General features: G+C 35.8%; 2 protein-coding genes and 1 long non-coding RNA gene across 11 annotated transcripts in view; 1 reads left to right on the top strand and 2 right to left on the bottom strand.

The window, feature by feature from the left end:
* Positions 1-12,304, bottom strand: part of ZC3H13 (zinc finger CCCH-type containing 13) — a 90,983-nt gene extending 78,679 nt beyond the window's left edge. For 5 of the 9 annotated variants that reach the window (XM_072760583.1, XM_072760584.1, XM_072760585.1 and 2 more), the window contains exons 1-4: positions 11,880-12,304; positions 5,765-5,890; positions 5,350-5,459; positions 2,645-2,756 (exon numbers count right to left, since the gene is read on the bottom strand). In XM_072760583.1, the coding sequence (XP_072616684.1) occupies positions 2,645-2,756; positions 5,350-5,459; positions 5,765-5,881 (339 nt within the window). In that variant the 5' untranslated portion in view covers positions 5,882-5,890; positions 11,880-12,304. Of the gene's footprint in view, positions 1-2,644; positions 2,757-5,349; positions 5,460-5,764; positions 5,891-11,879 lie in introns of those variants that run through there. The other 4 variants (XM_072760586.1, XM_026017198.2, XM_072760587.1 and 1 more) reach the window with 3 other exon arrangements.
* Positions 12,305-12,666: 362 nt separating this feature from the next.
* LOC140599285 (uncharacterized) overlaps positions 12,667-14,902 on the top strand; it is a 52,353-nt gene continuing 50,117 nt past the window's right edge. Inside the window, exon 1 of the long non-coding RNA XR_012001981.1 lies at positions 12,667-12,820. This is a non-coding gene — a long non-coding RNA (uncharacterized lncRNA). The remainder of the gene's footprint in view (positions 12,821-14,902) is intronic.
* The window catches only part of CPB2 (carboxypeptidase B2), a 51,897-nt gene continuing 49,914 nt past the window's right edge, over positions 12,920-14,902 (bottom strand). Inside the window, exon 11 of the mRNA XM_026017260.2 lies at positions 12,920-13,303. Coding sequence (XP_025873045.2) covers positions 13,119-13,303 — 185 coding nt within the window. The 3' untranslated portion in view covers positions 12,920-13,118. The remainder of the gene's footprint in view (positions 13,304-14,902) is intronic.

The raw sequence follows: 14,902 nt of genomic DNA, 5'->3' as shown, positions 1-14,902 counted from the left end.
CGTGGATTAGCCAGCAACTCATGTTACTTGTTTGACATGTATTTTTTTTCACAGCAACACACTGATAGAGCTACTGCCTCCACTTACAGGTAAGGAAACTGACAGCAGAGTTAAAAAACAATTCCTAAAATAATGTCTTCAGAATATGAATTCCAGATGTTTGCCTTTTAAACTAGTCCATTTAGTGGTGTGCTAGAATCAGTTCACACTGACTCACAAGAACCAACTGTTAAACCTTTGGAACTGTGCAAGCCAGTGTTAAACACTATGATTAAAAATCAAATCATATAAGCTAACAATTACACAAATAATAAAAACAAAGGTACTGTTATTCAAAATTCACTTCCTAAATATTTTAGTACATTTTAGTCTTGCAGTTAATTACACTATATGTGACTGCATATACATATTTATGTGTACGTGTGAAAAATACTATATAATGGTGTGAAAATGAGTATCTCTTCCCAAATCTGTATTCAGTGATATCACTAAGCCAGCTTGAAACTGACCGTGATGGTAGTATTTATGCTAAAGAAATTGGCAAATCCCATAAAGCAGAGCTTTTTTCCCTGAGTGGTTGTTAAACATTACCAGCAACTCATGGAGTTCATTCCATATTCTGAGCAATCAGTTACTTCAAAATGCAATACCTGTGCCCAGCCCCTACCCAGGAATTCTAATTCAGTAGATCAGGGGTAGAGTATCAGCATGTATTTCACAAAACACTATCTCTCCTCCAAAAGAATTCTGATACATACACACCTCTAGCTGAGAACTACTATCTAAGATTTCTAAAGCAGTATTATGTATCTATCATCAGACATTAGAAAGCTACATACTGAAAAGTACATTACTTTAGGTTCCTGAAGATAAATCTCTACAAACTATAATGTAAAATGGTAATGTAGCTGTTTTATTGAGGATCAGCAACAATCATAGGAAAGCTTCTATACAGCTTAAATGAACAGAAAGTTTCTCTTTAAACAATTCAATAATTTTAATGAAACGGTTATAATATGAGACAACTGAGATATCCATATGAAAAAGTATAAGGCTGGACCAGAAATGTAAACTAACTCAAAATGGATCAAAGCTAAAGCTCCAAGATTGTTTGGGAAAAAAAAAAAAAAAAAAAAAAAGGCAAGAATCTTTGTGACCCTGAATTAGGCAATGGTTTCTTAGATAAGACACCTAAAGCACAAACAACAAAAACAGATAAACTATTTCATCAAACTAAAAATATCTGTGCTGTAAAGGACATCATCAAGAACATAAAAAGATAATCCACAGGATAGAAGAAAAATTTTGCAAATCATAAATAAGGAATTTGTATCTAAAATATATAGAAAGTTCTTACAAATCAACAATAAAGACAACCCAAATTTAAAAAGGGGCAAAGATCTGAAAAAGACATGTCTCTAGAGAAAATACACAGATGGCCAATAAGCACATCTTATTGTTCAATATTACTGATGTTCAGTATCATTAGCCATCAGGGAAATGCAAAAACTACAATGAGATTACCACTTCACACTCATTAAGAGGATTCTAATCAAAGAGTTTGTAATAGCAAACACTGACAAAGACAGAATTGGAAATCTTATTGCTGGCAGGAATGTAATATGGTGCAATTGCTTTGGAAAACAATCTAGCAGTTTCTCAAAAAATTAAACACAGAATTAGTATATCACTCAGCCAATTCTCCTCCTAGATATAAACCCCAAAGAAATGAAAACAAGTCACTCAAAAAACTATTCAGGATGTTCACAGCAGCATGATACATAAAAGCTAAATCTGGAACAGCCCAAATGTTCATTAATTAATGAACTGATAAATAAAATGTGATGTATTAATGGAATATTATTTAGCAAAAACAAGGAACAGAATATTGATATATCCTATAATTTTTCATAAACCTTGAAAACACTATGGCACGTGAAAGACAAATCAAAAACAAAATCACATACTGCACGACTCCACTTATATGAAATATTCAGAACAGACAAATCTATAGTGACATAGTGGCCGTCTAGGGATGGTGGTCAGTTTCTTGGAAAAAAAAAAAAAAAAAAAGCTCAGGATGAGATTTCCACGTATGAAACACTGACGTTTTCTTTTATTCAATAAGCTACATCATAAATTAAGATTTCTCTCTTGGCGTCACTGTCAGGAAACCCACCATTAAACTTTGTGGTCACATGTGCCTTCCTTCACCTAAATTCTCTGGTTCAGTTTTTGTCAACACCATGCCTTGCTTTCATTGTTTTAATTTCTAAGTGTCCTACTATAATCCACTTTAACCTTTCTTGGAACAAGCAGGATATGATGGCTGGCTGAATTCTGAAGATTTAAGAATACTTTTAGATAGTTATGATGCCCATCAAGATCCAGAAATCCTATGAAGTTGAACTTAAGCTCCACTAACCAATTCCCTCCATCTTAATTACCACCAAGAACTGATTCAGAGAATTAGAGGAGTTTTCCCAGAGGACTTTTTTCCCCCCTAAATTACACTATCCATATAAACATTATAATGTGGTATTATTCACATCTACCATATATTTAGCACACAACATAATATTATGGAACAAATATAATAAGTCATTACTGAAATTTAACTTTGTTTTGGGAAATTCATTCCTACCCTAACAGGTGAGGATGACTCCTCTGTATTTCGTTTCTGGGACTCAGTGTCCACATCTTGGCGCTTGTTCTTCATTCTTTCTCTAAGATCCCCTGTAGGTCTTTCTGGTGACCTTTGAACCAAAAAACAAAAACAAAACAAAAAACAAAACAAAACAAAAATCTATATTTATATAACATTTATAAGAATGTATTTACAGAAATACCTCATGAATCTCAATAAAATTTTTCTGTCCATGGCTCCTAATGTTCAGAAAAACAATTAATTTGCTTCAGCTTAAATATTAATATATAAAAAATATGAGCATAACTTACAAGTGTTCTCCCCATAACAATCAGAAATGTATACAATAAAATTCCATGGGGTGGCAGGTACTGGTGATATGAGTAAGAAACTGTATGTGAACCAAGAAAAAGGAATTTGTAATTAACAGCTTCATTTGTTTTTCTAAAAATCACATAAATGTACTACTTATATTTGAAAGTAAAAAGTAGGAAGATAAAGTTTTAAACCACGATGTTGCAAAATTAATAAGGGGCAACAGTATTATCATGCATACATATATGTGGCTGGATGCAACATCAACAACTGAAAATTATCCATCTTAATAATCACAGGACATATAGGAGTTTTATGTTATTCTTATAACTTTTTTTTAAATTTGAAATTATTTCAGAATAGAAAATAATTAAAGGATTCAAAACAAGGTTTAGGCAGTGGATTTCTTTTTAATCAAGGAAAATCATACATAGTTATGTTCAACCCTGGTAAGCCTTCATAATTCATACTGAAAATGTGACAAATGGCTCCCAATTATTTTTACACTATTGTTAAGTGAGAAAACAAAGCAGATATGGAAAACACACCGCCTTTAAAAAATATTCCTAGAGGAGCTTTTTTAAAAAGGGCAATAGAAGTTAAAAAAATGGTAGGTCCCTCACTGGCGACCAAAATACACTGTGTGAGTATTTTTTTAAAGATAGAAACAATCCCATAAACATTTACATCTATTTCAAGTAATAGTTATCAATCAAATCAATTCTTGTATCAATCAATACAAGTCACATAATGAAGATATAATTTCAGTTAACTCACTTTAAAGGATCTCATTAACATTTGTATGTACATTTTATAGGAATATATAAATGTTTAAACAGTTAAATCTGATCTTGAAAGTGGATCTTATTAAAAACCAGTACTTAAATACTTTAAATTATAATTATGATATACAAGTTAATCTTATGTGCCCTGGTTTCCTTTATGTAATAAGACAACTTATTAAGAACTTGTTTCTATCCTAAGCAGCTCCTAACAGAGTGCTCTACATACAATGAATGCTTAATAAATAATCTTGTGACTAATCATTTCTGAATTACACTGCTTTTCTTTCCATCTCTGAATCACATTATGAACCGTATTTTCTTCCCTATAAAAAAAGGAAAAAAAGACAAATCCAAAGGGGGTTATCGAATGGAAAAACATGTACAAAATAACAAAAAAAATCCTTTATTCTAAGTCTGGCAATGACACTATTTTTTCCCATCTTAGACAAATTCTCTGACCATTTTCCTCAAAATTACCTCTTGCATAAAAATTCTGTGTCAGTTAACAATAAACTTCAGAGATGAATTAGGCATGTATTAAAAGTGTGGTAATAATATGAACAAAACATTAAAATTGTTGAAAGACTATCTAGGTGTATATTTGTACAGATAATTAAACATATGTAAGAATTGGTTTTCCCACATTAACAGAAGGCAAGGATGACAATCTAAATACAATAAAACTGAGTATTCACAGCATCACAAGTAAACTAAAATGTACGTTTAATTGAACAAGAAGTCAGTTAAGGGTTTGAGTTTTAAATTCCATTAAGCTTCAAAATTTATATACACACACACACACTCACCCATTTAAAAAAAAAATCTACAAATGCTACTGTTCAGTTTTTATACTGTTGGTATAACCAAAGCCATCAGCACATCCAATTATAGGAACTGGTTAACTATTTGTTTACCAATCAACTTTAAACTGTTTTTGTGACAACCTTTACATATATTACATACTTAAATACCATAACACAATCATCATGAACTGAACTGAAAGGAAAATAAAAGGTCTTTATTAGGAGATTTTCATTTAGCTTTGCCTTTATTAAAGGCAAAAAGATGTCTTAAATAGGAAGTAGTACCTTTATCCATGTGTAAGCAAGTATATATTTTCATTTACATTAGTACATTATGATAAGGGATTTGGCAAATGCATTTTAATGTACAGAGCTTGCAGCAGAATGTCGTATGTCATTTAGATTTGAATTTAAAACATCTTAAAAAGCTAAAACTATATCCTTGTTAAATTTTAAGGGTTAAAAACGGTCTTTCCTCAGTAAAAATAATCTATGATGTTCTGCAATCTTAAACCATTTTAGTACGTAACTAGGAGTAGGGCGAAGTAAGTCATACATATATTATTTAAAAAATCTATTGGCAAAACCAGTAAATATTGAGCAAATAGTTTTAAAGCATACATTTTATTAATCTTGAAATTAACAACTAAAAAGATCTTATTGATCTTTGACTATTGATAAGACCACCACCAAAAGAGAAAATCTGATCAAATATATGCTTGTATTTCAGATTTTTATACTAGATAAATTACAAATCATCTTCTAATAGTATATGAACAATTCAAAGTTCTTAATTTACCTTCTATAATTGCTGCTATAACCTTTACCACGGGGTGAAGGGCCATGTACGAATCTACAAGTGTTTCCATAGAGGCAGTTGCCAGTCTTCAACCAGTTACGGCACTGTGTCTAAGAGACAGATATTACTATGTAAATTTCATATTTATTTCTAGAAAAAAGATGCCAGTGGGACAAAATTAAAACAAATGCTACCAAAATTCCAGCTACCCTGAGATACATTATTCCCCAAACAATAAAAACATCAGGAAAAGAAAAACATAACAATTCTTTTCACTCCTCCTTTATGAAACTCAGTTTTAAAAATTTACTGAACATTCCTACAATACAACAACCTGTTCACTTTTACGATACAAATCAGTATTCAAGAACAGGATTACAAGATAACCCCTGTGACTGTTCTAGTGACAACTCACCTCTGCTGTACTGCCAGTGCTGGGTCCAAGCCTCTCAAATACACTGGGTCTTCGGGATGTGCTATCAGATATGGTCTTGGTATTTTCCACTGTGACCTTCCTTCTAATTTTTGACATTTTGTACTACTTTAACCAAAAAAGAGAGAGGCAAAACTGTAAAATTCTTCAGTTTTAAATTAACTGCCCATAACTTATATGTAGATAAAGCTATAGATAACACTAAAAAATTATGGGGAATTTTTCTCAGGAGAAAAAAGGCATAGGAGAGGTCACAGGTAAACAGAAGGTATCTTCGAACCCACACATTAGTGAACTTATAACAAGTTTGAAATCTGTTGCCTAGAATCCTAACTCTTCTGCAGAGTAAAGGAATAAGATTCTACTCACAGTTTTCAAAGCACATTCAACCTCAGAAAACAAACTATAAAATGTTTAGTTTCTAAGTTACTTATAAAACTTTCAAAATTTAGTTAACTATCTTTTAAGGAAAAGTTGTGCTATCATCCTCCATAAGGTAGTTAATTGGAAAAGAAAGCCATGTCAAACAGAATGGGAAAATAAAATCAGGCAAGAATTTTATTGATAGATATTATGCTTTATACGGTTTGTGACATTAGGTATATTCTAAAAATCAGCTTAGTAGAAAAGTGCAAACTATTTAAATTTTTTTTCATCTTAACAGAGCTTAAAAAAGAACAGTCTAATCAAGGATATTTATTAATTTTCCAATAATATAAAGAAAATTCAATGTTGATAAAATGACTTTCTTTCAAAATAGGACTATACAGCCTATAATAGGCTATAGAACTAGAGCTCAAGATGTTTCTATAATTTATGCTACACTTACATAAAAGTCAAAGATGCTAAAAGTGACGAACAGGCTATCTTACCATTATTAGAAACAAGAAAGACAAACTGTAAAAATATTTTACAAAAGTAAATAAAACATTTAAAACTAAAACCGTAACACAATATATCCAAGTATATAATCAGGTGATTCAACTGGAAAGGAAAACATCAGGTAACAGTAATAGGATATATGCTAGAAAAAAAAACAAAACATTAAATTCTAGATCTAGAACAAATTAGTACATAACTGCGGGAACTGAGCAGGAATTGCCTAACTAAAGAAAAAAAAAACCAACACTACACCATATCACATTTCACATAATCCAATTAGTTGAAATCTTATCAATAGTCAAAAGTTACTAGAATGAATGATAGCTAAAGAAGTAAAAGTTCCATTTGATATAGAACTGGTCTCCATAAAGTTCACAAATTCAAAAAGCTCTTTAATGTAGTTTCAAAGTAAAGATATACCACTTGAAAGGAAATTAAGTCTTGATAGTACCAAATCAAAAGTTTAATAATATTATAAACGACATTTGGTTTAATTAGATACTTCTTTTAAGGTCACATTTTTAAAAGAATCCTAAGAGTAAGGACATTTTATAAGTAAACAAAGATAATGAACCAAGAGGAAAAAAGGAAATGATATAATATGGCAGTTTTAAACTGAGAAAAAAATGTGTATTCTTATTTTTTAATATAAAATACCACCATTTTAGCAATTAATTTTTAGTGATTCAAAGAAGTTGAAAGAGAACTTACAAATTTTTTAAAATTAGTGTAAAAATTAGTCATTAATTAGTCACATTAATGAGTAAGAATTTGTTGCAACATAAAACCACATATTTATCAACTGTTCTCCAAATAAGGAACTACACAGCCAACTCTACACACAGCAGTTACTATTATAAGTTAGTATTATTAGTATTATTATTGATTTCATTCTCAGCCCAAAAGTGAATTTACAGACTAAAATGTGGTAAAATTTCATATGTCCATTTGTTTGACAGAACTGAAAAATTCTTTATAGGAAATCCAAAATAAATGGAACTGGAAAAAGATCTAGAAAATGTAGAGCTTTAATTAACTGAGAAAACCACTTTTTTACAATTTATATCTGAGTCAATAAAAAGTGACTATATCACAAAAAATGGGTAGTTTAGAACAAAAACAAATGTTCAAAGTTTCATTATGTTGCTATATATATTAATATACTGATGTACACTGTAATCATCATTCACTAATTCAATTTTTTAAACATCTATTAATAAACTTAAAATTGAATGAGTTCTAAAAATTCCTTATTAGCTATTATTAGTTATTTAGAACGTGGCAAACAGGCACACCATCTTCCCATGCTGCCTCAAGAAGACTGACCTTAACTAACCTTACATATTTCCCTCCACTATCAATGGAAATCGTTCTGCTCCCCAGCATGCCACCACTCCCAACACACCCTCCTCAAAAAAGTTAGTGGTAGTGCTTTCCATAATTACAACAACAGCTATTATACATGAAACACTGGTCATCTAGCATCTCCTTTCTTGTTTTCTGAGGGCTCCAGATATTAACTGTTTCTCATTCTGCTCTATAACCTGTTGCTTGGATCAGTACTCCACTGCTCCCCAGGCCTACCCTGAAAACCATGGCATGGCTTCTCTCCAAACCTGGATCACTAACATAAACTTTCAAGATTTCAAAAGGTCTGGACTGCTGTCAAAGACAAACAAGTGAGAACTGATGATGGAATCTTATACCCCTCCTTGTATGTATCACTGCCACAAAAAAAAAGTATCTTCCCACAGAGACAAAGTTGCTTGTAACAGTGACAGCAAGAACTACTCAAGATTCACCTACACAGTTATTATCACTGGAACTTTACTTTTAGCTACTGTTGAGTCTTCCTCCAATTTAAGGAAAAACAGCAAAGAAGTAAAAGTCATATTCTCAGCATCCAACAGTGTCAGACTTCCTCCTAAAATTGCACTGACTTCGAGTACCAAGTCTATATTAGAGAGGTCGTAGACAGGAAAAAAAAAATCTGTGGCAAAAGGGAAAAAGTAGGACTTAAAATCTTCTAATTGAAAGGGAAGAGGAATTCTGATCACCTACCTAGGAACTCTATCAGTAGTCAACAATAAGTTTTAGAAATATTATTACTGAAATACTAATGACTGACCTATATAAAATGCTTTATGCTTATAAAGAATACAAAAAATTATTTCAAACCTATTTGTCTAAATATATACAATCTACAATATATCAGGAAAGCATTTACTTTGATTTATTTGTTTTATTTACTTAATTTAAAAGTATGCTACCAATGAACTTAATTAGAATTTTCAATCTAAAAATTTGGGTCCTCAAAGGCAAATAAATACCACAATCGAATAAAATATAGATTCAAATGAGGAGAGAAAAACCTTTTCCAATTAATATCTGAACAGACTTCAATAAGCAAATGCTTCAAAGTATGTGAGAAAACTTAGGAACAATAAAATAAAAATGTAAATATTAAAGTCTTCCTTCTCTTAGAGACTTTAAATCTTTTCCCCCCAGTTTTGTTTTCAAATTAATCTTTGATTTCAAATTGTCAACATACTTTCACCCACATCATTATGTCTTTCCCAAATACCATCATTATCAAAGCCCAAGTATCACACGTGAAAGTCTATGGAGTTACTGTCCTATTTCTCCCTTCTACTTGTAGAGTAAATAGATATCAAGGTTCTAACGATATCTTTTCAACTGAGAAAAGAAAAACAGGGGGCATAAGAGTTTAAATTTTTGAAAATACAACAAAAGGAGGTCATGAGACCCCCAGACTTTTATCACAATGTACTAAAAGCTACACACTATAAATATATATGGCTAACAGGAAACATACAGAAGCCTCTTTTTAAATGATCAATTATTCCTGAAACCTAATTACTATAATCTTCCTAATAAAACATATCAACTCTAATATTCTCATTTTAATCCATAATCACATCTTTTTGAGGCCTCATCTTCCCCTAGCACAAATGAAAGCATAAATCGTTTTGATCTGGATAAGCTGCGGCATAATATTAAGAAAACTGTCAAATCATTAAACAATTAAAACTACATAAATACGCTGTAAAGTAGAATAAATTCTTACCCACTGAAGTTCTAAAGGTAAAAGGTTTGTGTTAAAAAATAAAGCCTCTTCCTATTTATGCTTCATATTTTTGAAAGAAAAAAATTAAGCTTATTTGATGCATAGTCTGGTAGAATTTTTTAAAAAATAACTTTCTACAACAGTCTTCCAGGTTACTTACATATAGACAGACTAAAACAACTCCAAATTGAATTCCAAACAGAATTAACAGAACTAAATTGACTATACCACTACGCGCAAGGCAATACCATGAATGACTGCACATAGAACGATAGAAAAAATAATTTGTTAGAAAGACTATAAACTAGAAAATAGCCAATGCCAGCAGCCACTATAAAGTGAAATAAACAGAACTGTAACCTACACACTACCCCGAAAAGAATAAAGATGCTTTAAATAGCAACATCAGTTAACTTTTAACTGTTACTAAGTATCTACTAAAAGAGCTCCAACTCTACATGAAAGGGACAGGGGCTGGAGGAGGCAGCAGCCAAGACTAAAAAGCCGCACCGAAAACCAAGTCTTCCAATAAATGTAAATTACACAATTTTGCTCTTTGCTCTATATATAACTGCCAGTGCATACTGTAATAAAAACTAACAACTTGTAGAGAAGTGAAAATAGCATCCTCTTGATGGATTTTAGTATTAACTTACCGATACGTACATTGATCTGCATATCTTAAATATGCAATCAACATTCATTTTTGAATCAGCAAGTATTAGCAAGCCAGTAAGAGGCGTGCATTTGGTAAAACTGGATCTCACCAGGTCCACACAGGAAAAGTCTAAGTAAGCTTCACGGTGCAACTGTTTTTTTACCGACACAAATTGCTACATACTTGCATCAACGCTCTAAGTCTCTTGTTTAAACTGTCACCTTACAACCTAAATTATTTTTATTAAGGAGGTGGAAGTTATTTGAAAACCTACAGATCTGCCCACAAAACTCTTGGGGGGGGGGGGGAAGTACTGTCGTTTTGGGCACTAAAGCCAGTAATTCTAAATATCACAAAACTAGGGCAGCTTGGGTGGCTCAGCGGTTTAGCGCCGCCTTCAGCCCAGGGCCTGATCCTGGAGTCCCTGGATCGAGTCCCGCGTCGGGCTCCCTGCCTGGAGCCTGCTTCTCCCTCTGTCTCTCTCTCTCTCTTTTCTGTGTATTCTCATGAATAAATAAATAAAATCTTAAAAAAAAAAAAAAAGAATATCACAAAACTAGACTCCGCTGACTGGCACCATACACACGTGGCACGGCTCGTAACTGCGTGAACGTTCAGATGAGACGGCAGCAGGGTCTTGCAAAAGCTGAGGTGTGAAGATACTTTCCAGACTTTTAGTTCTTCCCGAAACCCGAAGACCTGAAGGGCTAGTACTGTGGGCCTACCCATTTTCAGAGCGGCTCGGATGCTCTAAGAACTTCACGACATAACCGAAAACAGCGTGTTAGGGCGCAAGACCCTGCCGGTGTCATTCAAGCGATATCGACGTCGGATCTCCCCCCCCACCCCCCACCCCCCGCAGCCCACGTTAGGCTGTTTGAACCCAGGGAGGAAGAGACGATGCTCAACAGCTGACCCCCTCTCCTTTCACGCCACCTTCCTCCGCTTCCCACAAGGGGGTTGCCAAAAGCAACCATGCTAGCCCTCCTCGACCTCCGGGACCCGAGTCGTTCCGATCAACCATCACTGCCGGGGAAATAAGCAAAAAGACCAAATGCAACCGACAGCAAGGGGCCAATTTCTCCTAACAGGCCTGCGAGGCGTGAAGAGGGAGCCTCTGCAGCTAAGACCGTGTTCCTGCCCACCGACCCCACCCACCAGCACCCAACCCCTTGCAGCGCAAACAAACGCGAATAGGGCGCAAAGCCCGCAAAGGGGAGGGGACCCCCCCCCTCCCAACACACACACACACACACACAGTCTTTGTCTGCATCCACCCGTCGGCATGACAGCGACAGCGAGAAACGAAGCCTGAACCCAGGCAGCTACTGCTGAGTTGCGGGGGGGATGCTCCAAGAGGGCTCAACATCCCGGCGTGACCCGAGGGCGCTGGAGGGAGGGGGAGGGGGAGGACCCCCCGCCCCCCCCCCCGCCCGGTACCCACACCAAGTCCCCGACTTCAAGCTTACCTCCTCCTCCCCGGACTCCCGTCGCAAGCTCAATCCGGAGGCGCTCCCGCCGCCACCGCTCCGAGGAGCGGGGGAGGCGACTCTCTGTCCCCGCGCCGGGCCCCGGGGAGACGACGACCAGGAGAAGGAGGTGCGCGCGCGGCTCCCGGGAACCGGCCCTTCGCTGGCGAGGGGCCCCCGGGGCGGCTGAGAAGCAGAACCCGCCCGCCGCCTCGCCAGGGTCGGGCGAGCCTGAGCCGGAGGACGAGAGACGACGAGGAGCCGCTGCGGAGGGTCCGAAAAGGCAACGAAAACACGACCAGGCCGCCGGGAGGACCCACTCGAAAGGCCGCCGGAAGTCAAGTGTTTGCCCTGATTCCCCAGCGGACCGCTTCCGGCCGCCAGATTAGTCGTCAGCGCGCAGGCCCCGCCCCCTCGGAGGACACGCCCCCCCGTGCGTAACGTCGGCACGTGCGGCGGCGCCGGGGGAGGGGGGGCGGAGCGCGGTAGGAATCCTCGAGTCTGGGCTTTCTGGGCTTGGCCGCGGAGCCTGCGGGCGGGCGGAGGGGGGGAAGGCCAGAGCCGGGAAGAGCCAAAATTTCCACGGGAAAGTGAAGCGGGGAGCAAGCGTTTCCTCCTTTTATTGCTTGATTTCTTACAGTCCACAGCTGTTGGCGATGCCGCGCACCTGTTGTTGCAAATAACTACAGCCGTTCGTTCATTTGCGCGGAAAATGTGCACTGAGCAGTGACGGGGCGCGGGGGGGGGGGGTGTCCTGGTCTGACCCTGCCCGGCGGGCTGGGCGGTTGCCTAGCAACGGGGGAGCCAGGGGGACGCGGTGGCGTTTGGAGAGGCGCAAGCAGCCCATGGAAACTGGAGCAGAGATGTTTGATGCGCTTCCAGCCACCTTTCCCCTTGGGGTCCCAGGGTCTGCAAGAACCTAGTTGCTCACGTCGCTTGAGGTGGGTAGTCAGACATCCTGCATCCAAATTCGTATCCAGCCTCTTACACATTTTTTTTTTTTTTTAGAAAAGAGAAATGTGAGCCCCTTCCCGCCTTGATTTTTTTAAAATTTTTATTTATTTATTTTTTTCCCCGCCTTAATTTTAAGGTAGCATTTATCTTGTTCTTTTGCAAAACCAAGGAAGAGGAAACTCTTTTCTCAAAACTACTGATAAAACTTTAGAGCACCTACAGTGATTTGGGGTTGTGGGAGCCAGTGAATCAAAATATGGAAGAAGAGTGGAAGAATCAAGGGCATTAAACATTCCTGATGACATGCCCAGCTATTTCAGAGATAGCTGCGAGAGCTTCTGCACAAGTGGGTTTGATGAAACGCTCTGGCAGCAAGAATCCATATCTGCCTGTATCTCGAAGTTCAATCGTAAACGAGTATTTTATGCCCAAGTCATAGATCCAGTCATCTGAACCTCCAGGAGCTAGATCTACAAAAAAAAAAAAAAAAAAAAGAAAAAAAAGAAAAGAAAAAAAGAAAGAAAGAAAGAAAGAAAGAAAGAAAGAAAGAAAGAAAGAAAGAAAAAAAATTATTCATTGAAATACAGGTGTTTCAAGTTAACTTACAAAATGGATCTTTTTTCCCTAAAAATAGCTCTGCACTTTTCTGATTATTATGTAATCTAAGTTCTTGGTAGAAAATGGAGATTGAAGAAAAACAGGTTAAGGAAGAAAATAAAAATAACCCATCTATCTGCCAAGAAGTAATAATCACCATTAACATTTTAGTGCTTTTTTTTTTTCTCAATGCATGCTTTAACATACTTCATTTTTCCCTTCGTAAATAAGGTCATCCTACACATGCCGTTTTTTAATATTTCTTTTTTAATTTAAATTCAATTAGCCATCATTAGTCTCAGAGGTAGTGTTCAACGATTATGTTCAATATCGGTGGTGTATAACACCCAGTGCTCATCACATCACATTTTGTAATATTTCTAAACATAATCTATGTGACCAGCTCTATGTATCAACGACTTCAAATTTTTCATGATCACATAGCACTACATTGTAAAGCTGCATACAGTTCAGTTCAATAATTATTTACTTGAAGACCTTTAGATTTTTTTCTAATTTCTAAATAATATAAACAACTTTATAATGACCTCTCTTGGTTTTACTAATTACTGGTTCCTTGGAATATTCTTTCCTAGAAGTAGATTCATTAGCCTAAGAGTATGTACTTTTTACAATTATGCCACAAGTTGCCAAATAACCTCCAAAAAAATTGAACCAATTTACATTTCCATATTGGCGGGGTAGAAATATGCCTAATTCCCTCTCCCATATCATCCACAGGAATTATGCATTATGCATCTGACAATTTTATGGGTGAAAAATCATATTGAATCATTCTATTTTGTTTCTTTGATTACCACTGAGTTGAACATTTTATTTGGTATATTTATTGTCCATCTTTATATTTTTTTATCAGTTGTCCTTGCTCATTTTTCTACTCAATTGATGCAACATTAGAGTTATTAGCCTTGTGTAATATGTGAATTTTTTTCTTATTTGGTTATTTAGCTTTCAACCTGATTTATGGCAGAGTGTTTATTTTAAAAAATTTTTGTCTATCTGGAATTTATTTTAGAGAAATATAGATCAGTAAATCAATTTCTTTTTCTAAGTAAGTTGTCAGGTTTTCCAACTGTATTCAATTGAATAACATTCTTAGAAATGCCTCTTTTAAGAGATACTAGATGCCCTTAGATACTTAAGTGTCTTTCTGTTCTCACCATTCCTTTCTGTTGAATGCCTTTTCCTGGCTCAGTTCCATAGTCTTAATTACTGTAAGTTTATAATGTGCCTTAGTATCTGATTGGGACAAATTCTCTCTTATTAGTCTCATTTTTCAAAATTTTACAAGCTCTTCTATCAAATTTATTCTTTCAAAATAAATTCAAAACTGTTCATTGGGATTGTATTAAATATACAGATTAACATAGAACAACTCACACATTTTTATATTGCTTTTCTGCTCAAAAACATGATAGGTTTCTCCTTTTATCTATCTTCTTTCATGTATA

Source organism: Vulpes vulpes, chromosome 6 (assembly GCF_048418805.1).
Source record: "Vulpes vulpes isolate BD-2025 chromosome 6, VulVul3, whole genome shotgun sequence".
NCBI lineage: Eukaryota > Metazoa > Chordata > Mammalia > Carnivora > Canidae > Vulpes > Vulpes vulpes.
The sequence above is the reverse complement of the archived record's forward strand: the minus strand, read 5'-3'. Positions and strand labels throughout refer to the sequence as shown.